This window comes from Argopecten irradians, chromosome 2 (assembly GCF_041381155.1).
Source record: "Argopecten irradians isolate NY chromosome 2, Ai_NY, whole genome shotgun sequence".
In the NCBI taxonomy this organism is placed as follows: Eukaryota; Metazoa; Mollusca; class Bivalvia; order Pectinida; family Pectinidae; genus Argopecten; species Argopecten irradians.
In genome coordinates, this window is record NC_091135.1 from 44,213,998 (window position 1) to 44,227,074 (window position 13,077).

The following is a 13,077-nucleotide window of genomic DNA, read 5'->3' on the forward strand; positions in this document are numbered from 1 at the left end:
AAACTTACATTAAACTTTCCCAGTCGAGTGGTGCTGTCCTAGCTCTTGATCCATGGATTTAAAGCAAAGATTCATGGATAGCGATTGCATTTTTCTGATACCTGATTCCCCTTCTTAGACGGCAAAAGTTAGCTGATGTCAGCTAATTCTGATGCGTTTTCTACATGGAAATCTCGACGGAAATTACACTTTGACAGAAAGTGGTTAATTGGTCGGAATTCGTGGTTTCTTTTAAGCACGAGTGAAAATATAGAAGGTTGTGCCAGCAAATTGTTGACATTTAAGATCCCGAAAACAAAGGACGGCTTCTATTAAAGGTGAACCGTGATTCTCAACCAATTTTAAAGCATTAAGAAATACTTTGGTTTAGTTTAAAAACCATAGTTCACACCTACATGTTCGAATAAACCTGATAAATGTTAAGTTTAGTGATGCATCTCAATTGAACATTATGATCACATGATACTCGTTTGCACCTGTGGCCATACAGAATTGTCCATTAAAAACTGATCGGGAAGCAAAAGCTGTAACAACTTAATCTCAAGCATTGCAGCTGATCATGAGCTCAAATTCAACAGACGGAAAATCGAAAGTGAGACTGGAAGTAATATCAAACCAGGATAAAAAAAACCGGAAGCGACAGGAAAACGCAACTGGAATTCACTAAACCCAGTCGAATATCAGTTGGATGTGGATTTGGACCACATACGCCAACGAATCTTGAGATCTGATTAGAATCATAATCTTAAATAAGAATATTACAACATCCTGGATCCCAGAAGTGAAAATGATTGAAAAAAGGTGCGGGATTGTGATGACCATGGTGAAGTTACACCAAAGGGAAAGTTACAGAAAAGCATGAAACAAAAACAGGAGCCTATTTAGTGTACACAAAAAAGTGAAAGGAAGTATACTCCCAATGAACAATACAAAAATAATAGTAATAAAATGAAGCGTAAACAACAAATAATGAAAAAAGTACAGTGTAAAACTAGAGTTCGATGTTCTTCCAAAAACGAACCTATTCTGAGTCGTCGATAATGTTCAAAACATTATGGTCCACAAGTTTGATGCAGAACCCGGAATAGAAAGCGACTCTGTGAACATTGTTTCACTCATCGACGTCGCAAAATTTTACAGACCGCTCGAATTACTTCGGCATTTGTCCGTGCTCGATAAAAATGATGATTTGGTGTTGGCATTTCTAAAACATTCCGTCCAAATGCACACCCAAGGCTCTCACGACTATTCGTTGGATTTTATTTTCTAAGCAACTTCATACTATAGAAAAATAGTCCTTTCTATAACGTTTCTTTAAACTATCTTTATTAGTTATGGTATACCGTGCTATGTCCTAATATACACGTAATGTTAAATACGCCGCAAAAATAAATTGGGTTACCCAATGAAGTTTGATATCGATATTTCCACATCACTTTGTAACACAAAAAAGTTTATTTGAGATATATGCACAGAGGAAATTATAGGACAATTGAAAACAAGCAAAGCAGTTTGATTTATGCCCTCCGCGTTCGTGAATGTCACTTTTAAATTAATAGTATACGTATTTAGTATTAGAACGGGACTTGGAAGTATAAACGGTTGAAAGATCGAGACATTATTTTAATTAAACACGAAATAGATTGTCATTTATGCGATTGCTTATTTCAATCAAATTCCATTGTAGCCATTACTTGTAATTTGTGTAATGTGTAAAGGATGCGTATTGTCCCTTTATTGTGACTTACTAAAAACGCTATTGCGAAGCTTTAGATTAATACTAGTAATCTATTGCACAGATGAGACCAACACTGATTATTTAAATGTTTGAAATCCTTTCGTCAACCCAGCTGCGAAATAATGATCTTAGACTGTCCATATTGTTTGACTGATGCACATGAAAATGAAAAAAAACCTCTTAACCCCATCTGAAATCAGCGACATTGAACTTCTACGACTGGTATTAGTGATCTTATAGCTAAGACACCGTCATTTTTGTATAGGGGCGTTTCTATTGTTAACTGCCCATGGAGGTATATGTGCATATACATAAAGTTAAAGACATCATGCATAATGTTTACTAATTCGGAATTGATAAGCTGAATTTATTAAAAATAAAGAACGTAATACACTACCAATTATCATTTAGTGATTATGGTTAATTAATAAAAACATATCACAGTTTTTTCTTCTTCTTTTTTTTCTTTTTCTTTTTTTCTTCTTCTTTTTTTTCTTTTTCTTTTTTTCTTCTTCTTTTTTTTTTAGATTTTATTTCATTTGATTGTTTTGGTAATTTTCATAAATTATCAGTTCCTTCGCCCTCGGCAACACGAATGGATCCGCCATTTATAGGACAATGTCAAAAAGGACTCTGTGTAATTGTGTATGCTTTTGTAAAGTCGAATCCGGTCAAACAAACGCTCCTTGTACGTGTTACAAACGTATATACACCAGTAAACGTAATGGTATGGTTATTTCGTGACAAAAATATATAGTGAACCATGTGGACTAAACTGAAATGTAGAATTTGTTGCATATTTTGGCAAATTTTCAAACAATACAACAATCTACGAGTCAACAGCAATCAACAGTAATACTTAGGTAGGCCAGATGCTAAGACACTTTTTATCAAATAATTTATGTTAATTTTTTGGCATATTTTGCCAAAATTTGCAAACATCACAACAATTTATGTGTCAACAGTAATATATAAGATTAGGACGGATGCATAGACACTTTGTATCAGCTAAGTTATGTTCAAGTACACCTAAGAAGTGATATATAGGCATACAAAAATTATTAGTTTTAACAGGGTCTTAAACCTTAAAAGATGTTTAATATGGAGTTAAATATATACATATGTGCGGAGTGTTTCACTTAGAGGGCCCATCGATTATTTACACATCATACCACAAATAGTATTATCGATAACATATGCAATAGAAGGTTTCACTCACTGGTTAACATGCATGCATTCACTTTTTCATCGGCACAAATATGACCTTATATATGTAAGAGAACCACATCAAATGTGATATATATGTGTTCCTAGGTGTAAATGAGCGACAGAGCGAGTTACACATCGGACCGATGAAGGATAAAATAGGTCATCCTTCATATAAAGCTAATATTAAGACTAGCAGTAGAAGCATCCACGTTTAAGCAAACATAAATGTAAATACATACGAACCTGGATAGATAACGCGTAATCTACTACAGATATACTGTCTCAAAATACATGGAGATAACACAAGGCATTGTATTCTGCCACCGAGACAGGTAAAACATGGAGACAGACAGAAGGTTCTACCCCTATATTGTAGTGGGGTGTGGTGGTGTAGGCAGTGCAGCAGTCTATTGGCTCTCCCGTCGGGCTGGCTCAGGTGAGAAAGTCGTTCTAAGATTATTCCGTAGACATGTGTGAATGTAGTTGACATATTGTGTACAGCTACGTTTTGTTATCAGGCCTTTCCTTTCGTACTGTACATAACGCGTTTTGAAGCCGACAATGCCAGTTTAAAGCAGTTTTTGTTGTGATTAAATAAATATATGGTATATCAGCCTCAGTTTCTAAGAAAGTTGTGGGCCATTTTTCGTTTAAGGTACCTAGTTGCCAGTATGGGTATCTCAAAATATGTCCAAGTTGTCCATAAAAACAAAGGCTATCAAACGTCCTAAGCTACGACCACCAATATACAAACAATATACCATGGCTGATCTGCAAACATTTGAAATGCGGTCATTATATTTTTTTTATTTCAACACGAATGCTTTAACATGCATTGTCAGCTTTAATATGCCGTGAAGCATTTGACACAAAAACACAACATTAATTTCACAACATGGACTGTCATCGCCGTGAATCATTTGACACAAAATTACAACATTAATTTCACAACACGGACTACCATCGCCGTGAATCTAAATGCTTCCAATGTAGTCCAATTCAGGACTGATAACATGGGAAGGCTTTGTTAGTGAGCCTAATGAAGCTGTGCAATATGACAGATGGTCCTTAGGTACTCATTTTTTTATTCCAGACGTTCTGGGCCTGGAACAGTTTGAACTGGGTCACAGTAATGGCGGTTCTCAAGACCATTCCCGAATCATGTGAGGATTTATTTCATTTCCTGGTATTAGTTTCCTCTACAAATCATTAATTATACATTTTTACATAGCACCAATAAAACCCATTATACTACTCTCTGATCTACTCACAATTGGTACGATAATTATGCATGTGATATACATGTATTGGGTGAAATTATGGCAAAATAATTGGTTTCTTAGAAAAATAAGGTATTTCATAAAAATAAATATTTTTCATTTGAATAGCGTTTCTTATATTTGATCTTAAAGAATTAATCTCTGAATTGATTATTTGTTTTATGTTTCAGTCGTTTGGCTTATCACGATGACCGCTACACCAAAATCACGCCAGACACTTTCAAGGCGTAAGTATCAGATTGTTTCATGTTGGACACGCGATGTAGGTTACAGAACGCATTATCAGGCTGCGTTTACAATGCTATTTGCTTTGGTTGTCAGCTACCACCGGCAAGACTAGCAGGACGTTGAAATAACCTATTTACGATTTTATACTTAATTATCGCCCTTCAGCAAATACAGTACACTGGCAATGTTATCTTATTTTCGCATGCGGTTTAGTTTCGCGTTTTTTCTAGGGTGATAACAATTTGCGAAAATAACACGCCGCGATAAAATTTCAACTTTAAGTATAGTGTAACGATCGAACGAAATATTATTGCGTGGGAACGAAATAATATTGCGTGGAAACGAAATATTATTGCGTGGGAACGAAATATTTTTGCGTGGGAACGAAATATCATTGCGTTCGAACGAAATATTATTGCCTTCGAACGAAATATTATTTCCCAAGCAATAATAATTCATTCGTACGCAATAATATTTCGTTCGCACGCAATAATATTTCGTTCCCACGCAATAATATTTCATTCTCACGCAATAATATTCCGTTCCCACGCAATAAGGTTTCGTTCGAACGCAATAATTTCATTTATTTCATGTCCGCCCCCAGCCACCGTACCAACCAGACATTGAAAGAAAATAAAAAAGTATTTTAAAAAGGATTATTAACGAATATAGGTGAAAATACTAATGCTAGGTTGTCACAAGCCCAGTTATCATTTTTTTGGGGATAATAACCCTGTCCGAGGTGCGAGAAAATAATATCTGGTATTGCACGAGGTCTTCAGACCGATAATTCTTTTTTAATTTATCATTCAGCAGAATGAATTGATATATACAGATAAGCATGTGATAAGTGTTTTCAGTGTAAAAGCAAAATGTTATAGCTTAGTGTAGTCATGTACATTTCCAATATCAATTTCATATTGCTCATTGGATTTCTGTTATGTGGAGTTTTACACATATATTTATTGTTTTCCGATATCAAAAAACCATTATTAAATACAGTTAGCCTATATCCATAAATAGTTGTTTAAACTATTTGTTTGTTTTTAGATGGAAAGAGGTAGAAGAGGAGTCGGGAATTAAGCTAGTCTATATGACCGGTGGAGTTCAGTTCGCCAAACGAAATGAGATGGGGGAAGTTATCGACAAGTACGCTAAGGCAATGGACGCCAACAACATCAAGTACGAACGATATGTTAATTTACAGATATACCTTCAAATGAAATGATAACGTACTGCTGATGATGTCGAGATTCTCTCAATTACGTTTTTGTCGCAATAATAGCTCTACAGAGTTAAAGCCTTTATTATTCAATATGCGACGTTCAATAAAAAATCTTGTATCTTGATTGTAAATTTAATAATTCGTAAATGAATTGTATCAAAAAATTATTCTCTTAAGTTCAAAAAATTGGTGTATGTAGCTTACTACAACTCACTGTTTAAGCACCATCAAATTTTTACCTCAAATTAATTTTGAAATGAACGCCAGAATTGACAATTGCTACCTGATCATTATTAATTAACAAACCTGAATGAAAGCAATCGTATTTTAGCGGTTGATTTTGGTCATGAAAAGCGTAAATATAGTTCAAAGATGTAAGTTATTTTGTAAGGTACGACCGAATGAAGGGTTCAGCGCTGAGAAAACGTTTCCCTCAGTTTGAGATTGACGACAGTTATGAGGCAGTCTACCAACCCGAGGCAGGTCTGGTGGATGCGGCTATGGCCAATGCTGTTCACATACAACTGGCCCGGGGGAGGGGCGCCCGGGTTATTGATAACTGTCCCGTAAAAGGTGTTGAGCGTGCCAAGAACGGCAAAATAACTGTAAGTAGTGGTGGGGATTTAGACTGCATGCATTAAGTCTATAAACATAAACTGAGAATTAAAGAATAATATTCATAGAATGTATCCTGTAGTGGCTTCTGTTGATGAACATTTAAATCACATGGTTACATTTATTTAAACTTGGTCACTATTTGTTTACAAATTGAACCAATCCACTGTCTTTCTTTTATTTCATCTGACATGCAAGGCGTCTTGGTATTAACATTGACTAAGCTACATATTTATCAAGGGAAAGTGGATTTTGTTTTGGTTTGTTTTACAGGTACACACGGCTAAAGGAACATTCCAATGTAACCGACTGGTTGTGGCCCCTGGGGCGTGGATCAACCACGTGCTTGGATCAGTGGGTGTTCATATCCCTATTTATGTCACTCAAGAACAGGTGACCTACTTTGCAACTCCCAATGTCAAAGACTTCACAAAAGAAAGGTATTGTGTCCATAGTTATTTTTGTAGATTGGCAAATAATAATAAAACGAGTTAAATAATTCCATCTAACCTTTAAAAATAAAAAAAAAATAAAAATAAAAAGAAAATAAAAAACACCACATTTTCATTTTCTTGAAAAGGTATCAGTTACCATCTAAATGTGAAACAAAAACCAACATCGCTGTTTATGACGTCGCTTTTCTTTCGTTGATACAACTGCATAATATTTTCATTGCAAATCAGTCTCCTCCAAAGACAAAGCTCAATGATATTGCACTGGTGTAAATTAATATGCAACAACAACGTCTGGTATTTTTCATCTGTTTGTCAAATTGTAGAATTTTAAATGGGCATAATGTTACGAGCAAATTAAAATTTAAATAAAAAACTGTGATCATATAAATTGCAGATACCCTATTTGGATTTATCATTCACCAAAATACGACTTCTATGGGTTACCTATACATGGAAATTCTGGTAGCAAGATTGGAATAGATGCTGGAGGTCCGGTAGTGACGGCTGAGACTCGAACCTACGAACCAGACAAGATAAGGGAACAGAACTGTATAGAGCACTTAAAGAAAACGATACCAAAGGTATATAGACAGTTGGTTCACCTGATCATTGTCTGTTGAATGGACATTGCGTACTTGATAACTACGCGGAACATCGTCATGAGCGTGAAAATGTGATCCATAATATAATAAGACATCAATGGAATCTCCATTATAATCTCACAATCAGCAATACTGTTTATTTTTCTTTTGTTGTTTTTTTTAATAACAAAATCTTAGATTACTGGCAAAACTAATCAGTGATATGGTACTAAATCGTGGGTACATTCACATTTCGTTTTTTTTTCAAAATCCACATTTATAAAGCGATCCTTGAAATACTTTGTTGCCTATTTGATCATTTTAGTCCCTCGGTCCACTGATGTACACGAAGACCTGCTTGTATACCATGCCACCAGATCGGCATTTTGTTATTGACACGTGTGCAAAGACGGGATTCGATGATGTCATTATTTGTTGCGGTGCCGGCCACGTTTATAAGTAAGATTCACACAATATGCCATAACAATGAAGTTTTCAAATTTAACCCGAAATGCGATGAGTCCGAAATGAAAGGAAATTAATTACAACCTAGCTGGAATAGTCTTTTTAAATAGCATGAAAGATCAGCTTAGGTAGTGCACAAGTTATTCAATTAGTAAAATGAATCTGTTTGCAAATTTGCATGAAATGATGTCGGAATGTAGAGAAATAAGATATTCTGATTTTTTCCAGAAAAAAAGTGTTTTTTTTTTCATCAAATAAATCACCTGTTTGTAATTGATATTATATTAGTTTAACTGTCATATGAGAGATTTCTCTCAATACTTGTCACGAATATACATGATATTTTTGAGACAATTTCTATCTTGAGCTAACGCTCGTCAGAGTTGATATATATATTTTTTAAGAATGTGATATTATTTAACTTCTTCAAAGAAAATACGTCACTGTTTCTGCTGTCATCTGTATAGTTGTATTTGAATAAGCATAAATAAACAAATAAAATATCAACGTATCTATGTTGTTGTAGGTTCGCATGTCTGGTTGGAAAGATCCTTACGGAAATGGCCGTCGACGGGAAGACACAGTATGATATCTCACGATTTAATTTGGATCGTGAGGCTCTGACAAATCCAAACTGGAACCCGGTATTATTCATGGGCACTGGCGGAAAGGTTCCAACACCGTCTACCAAAAACACTTCATCAAAACTCTAACAAACTGTTTTCTTAAGGTGTACTTTGTTGAATGTAAACACCAAGTGTAAACATTAATTATTCTAGAAATATAACGAACGACATGCAATATTCTAAAAGTTTATATATATACACCAAATGAACTTGGTTATTGCAAGACTCGTAAGCTTCATATTGAGTGCATCATACAAATGTTTGTTTTACATAAAGTTTATCATTATGGGGATTCCGTACGTTTTATAACCAGGAAGTGGTAAACAATGATACTAGGGACATCCCACAAATACATCTTTGATAATCAAGAGGAGCCGTTGATAAAAAATAAAATATCGATGATTCAACACGTCCTGATACAGCGTTAGAGAAGAAGATCAAACAAAGCAATTTAACATTCCAACACATCAGAAATAGAAAAACAACAACCTTATTTGTATGTACAGAATCAAGGTAAATGATACTTACTAGAAATACAGGATTCAGTCTTTTACCTGTATCGTGTTTTTCATTTTATTCTTGGATCTTATCGATCAAATTACGAACGTCTAGACATAATAGTTTGTAATGCGTCATCGGGGAGTATCGCAGGTCAGAGTAATACAGTCATCGGGAGTATCACAGGTCAGAGTAATACAGTGTCGGGGAGTATCACAGGTCAGAGTAATTCAATACTAGTGTCGGGTAGTATCACAGGTCAGAGTAATACAGTCATCGGGGAGTATCACAGGTCAGAGTAATACAGTACTAGTGTCGGGGAGTATCACAGGTCAGAGTAATACAGTACTAGTGTCGGGGAGTATCACAGGTCACAGTAATGCAGTCATCGGGGAGTATCACAGGTCAGAGTAATACAGTGTGTATGTTATTATGGTGATGTACGAGTCGGACTCCCAGATAAGTTATATGACCCAAAGTAATACGTCATCGGGGAGTATCACAGGTCAGAGTAATACAGTGTATATGTTATTACGGTGATGTACGAGTCTGACAAATGGATATAACTATATACTAAATCGGACCTGTTTAGATATATGTAAGTTATAAAAAAATATCTAAAAATAGCATATATATTATTACATTTTTTTCGAATTTCCTTTACTAAGTTATTCATTTGTCTCATGGTAACGCACACACAGAGATTTGTATGTAACTTTGCGAATTTAAGGACGTGTTCAGAATGGATTTAGGAATCGTAGAATTTGGATGTTCCGTATTTGCAAATTATGGAGTTATTTGCCTTTATGGATAGATATAAATTGTAACGGCATGTGTTTGCGAGCGTTATGTCATACGTTTCAGGAAGAAAAGTTTCCCTCACAGATTAATGACGTCACAAAGGATACCTACCCGCAAGGGTGGTAAATCTGTAATATGCAAAGACGAAATAGAGAGACGTCCACTATTAAATAGTCAACAATGTACAGCAAAAGTATGTGGTTGAGGGATATAGCAAGTTTCTGGTTTCTCGAGACTTGTCTATTTCCCGAGCGAAGCCGAGGCAAATACTGGTAGGCAAGTTCTAGGGAAACCAGAAACTTGATATATTACTCAAGCTTTTACTTTAACTGTTTTAATATACCGATACATACAAAAGCTATTATGTGCACTATTGTGCCTTTTTTGCTCAGGAATTCACAGAATTTTAGTTATCCATGCATAGAAAAAATACTGTAAGTACGCTGTATAAATAAAAAAAAACTTTTAAGGGTTGTGAAAATATACTCTTAAGCACATTCTTGATATCATTTTTGGCAATAAGACGTCACAAATATGGCCAAATATCAATTTCCCGCCATTTTTTGTTAATGCCCAACTTTTTCAGCGTAAATGCTTCATTGAAAGTATGTGCCATCATAAAATTTTGTGCAAATGTGTTTAATGGTGATCAACACATTCTGCGAAAATTTCATGATGACACATGCATGCGCTCATATTTATTTTCAACGAAAACCGTCCAAAATCACATATTTTGTCATAATTTTAGGGTAAAATGGCAGAACCCCGATTTTGATGACGTCATCACGTTAAAGTGGGACGTCATACACAATTTTAGTGCATGTACTTTGTCATCACATGTTTACATGTGTTATATAAAAACTAAATTCTGATTTTTATATGAAATGTTGTAATTTAGTTAAAGTTTGTTACCGCTATTTATGCAGAAGGGATCTTTTTCAAATTTCATTGCAGGTTTCCCTAGCTATAGGGACCTATAGTTGCGCACATGGCATTTTTGGGCCAATCGGTCAACAAGGTGGCCGACCGGCCGCCATCTTGGATTTTGGTAGTTAAAGTTTGAAATATAACATTTTTTTCTGGTAAATTATGGCACCAGATGAACTGTATTCTTATAGAATTGACATTTTACAAAATTAGGTCACTGTGACCTATATTTTGACACTAAGTTGTATTTTCCAAAATGTGTTATTTTCAACCTATAAATGCATTATTATTAATGTAAAATCATTCAAAAATATCATTTGGTTCCAACAAAATTGGACAAAACCGAAAAGTGACCTTCCTGTTTAACCCCCCCCCCCCCCCCCCCCATAACTCACAAGGGACTTCGACCTGACCTTAATCATATGTAATATCATGATGTCCTAAACACCGGGTATCTGTAAACAAACAATAATGCTTATCGGTCATGGCCACAAGAGGGCCCAAATTGACACTCCTCTTTTTATATGTAGGTTCCCCTAGGACCCTAGTTGTGCATATTGCATTTTAGGACCGATTGGTCAACCAGATGGCCGACAGATCGCCATCTTGGATTTTGATAGTTAAAGTTTTAAAAGCAGAGAAAAGATCCATCTTTCAATTGTCATACATAGATCATTCTTTGGTGGGCGCCAAGATCAATCTGGAATTTCTTGTTTTGTTTTACCCGTTTGTTTAGTGTATATATAGAAAATATAGTTCCTTTATATAATAAAAACATGACTTTTACCTAGTGTTTATTCATGTAGCAACGGGACAATCAAAAGCCAACGATGTTTAAAGGGAAGCAACTTCGACTCGTTCTCGGTGTGGAGAATAACATTATTATTCTGTAGTTAGACCAATCAATAAATCTTGACGATTCTTCCTCATAGTTCCGCGTGACTGACTGAAGTCTGCAAAAATGATAATGGATGTGAAGATTTTGACAGTTCATACTGTCTAATTTAGTTAGATGATGTAGCACGTAACGACTCGTCTTAGAAACTGCGATATAGTTGTGTCTTAGTTCCTTCCCAAAACTTTAAAATACTAATTAACGTCTAATTCAGAATTAGTAAGCTTACCGGGAATTGCACCCTCAAAATACTGAAGTACCTCTGAATCCTGGATGATAACAAAACCTGGTGCTTGTATGAAGTCATACCCTAAGGTATCATCACAGAGGTAATTGTTCTACATTTTGATAAAAAGACATGATTTTCAGAGAGACTAAACGAAAGAAAAATCGTAAAAAACAGAAAGAAAATGATCATCCAATAGGGGTAGCAAGAACAATCGTTTCCTCTTACCAATTCAAAGAAGAATCCAGTGATATAAGTGTGAGGATGAGCTTTTCACCGATTGAGTATAATATAAACTTTGTTTCTTAATATAATGGTAACCTCGAAAAAAGAATTAATGATATCCTTTTTGTATTTATACATGACCACCGTGAAGGCGAACTTGATGAACCAAATACATGAAAAAACAAAACAGAGATTTGTTATGATTGAAATTGGCCAGAGGGAGGAAAATAATATTCTGCTCATAAGATTATTGTCGATTTAACAAGTTATGATAATAAAGTTATATAGCTAATATATGTGTCGATGTATACAATAATTTATAAATAAGTACATGTATTCATGATTTATTTATAAAATGGCTTGTTGCTGTATACAAGTGATCGTAAACTAATCTATTTCATTATATAATTGTAACTAGCACACGAGCAAGCGGAGAACAGGTAATGCACTTATGCTATTTCGGGGTCCAAAGAGTCTGCAAAGCTAATATTACCATATACAATTAAACACAAATTTGAAAAATATGAGAATTTTGTGAAATATTAATATTGTTCTTGGTCAATGATTCTGGTCCCTGTGCTACTCGTTCCACTCTCTGTCATGGTTCCCAGATCTGTTAATTTAATAAAATATCGTATATTGTAGACATAATAAGTTTTACTGAAGCTTGATATTGGCAGACCTATTACATAAAATAAAGCACTTGGTCATTCTTACATGTAAACATATAAACGTCAGCTCTCCAGTCTTATGACAATATGTATCACTGATTCCATCCTTACTTTTCTTTCACAACAAAAGCGAAGTAAACAACAGAGAAGTAAACAAATAAGTACATAAAACCCATTAGTTATGTTTATGAAATAGGATAAACGACATATACCGATGGTATTACATGATCAGTGATCAATACTGCACAACCAATGCCATTGTCATTGTCATCTTTAGACGACTGACTCTTCATACCGTCGCCACAATTAACGGATTAACGGATTAACGTAAATAATGAATCCATGATGCTGATGAGGCTGCCATACGTTCAGACTACGAGGCCCATACCCATACACCACTCCCCCAAATGGT

The 13,077-nt window shown here is 35.0% G+C and overlaps 1 protein-coding gene across 8 annotated transcripts in view; it reads left to right on the plus strand.

Moving 5' to 3' along the window:
- LOC138315622 (monomeric sarcosine oxidase-like) overlaps positions 1-11,392 on the plus strand; it is a 33,190-nt gene extending 21,798 nt beyond the window's left edge. For 3 of the 8 annotated variants that reach the window (XM_069256775.1, XM_069256778.1, XM_069256780.1), the window contains 2 exons: positions 9,179-9,212; positions 9,291-11,392. Coding sequence is in view for 1 of the 8 variants with exons in the window: in XM_069256782.1 (XP_069112883.1) it covers positions 3,287-3,383; positions 4,041-4,110; positions 4,398-4,454; positions 5,506-5,637; positions 6,072-6,285; positions 6,569-6,735; positions 7,145-7,331; positions 7,657-7,790; positions 8,323-8,509 (1,245 nt within the window). In the remaining 7 variants the exon portion in view is untranslated. Of the gene's footprint in view, positions 1-1,596; positions 3,384-4,040; positions 4,111-4,397; positions 4,455-5,505; positions 5,638-6,071; positions 6,286-6,568; positions 6,736-7,144; positions 7,332-7,656; positions 7,791-8,322; positions 9,213-9,290 lie in introns of those variants that run through there. The other 5 variants (XM_069256774.1, XM_069256777.1, XM_069256779.1 and 2 more) reach the window with 3 other exon arrangements.
- The last annotated feature ends 1,685 nt before the right edge of the window (positions 11,393-13,077 follow it).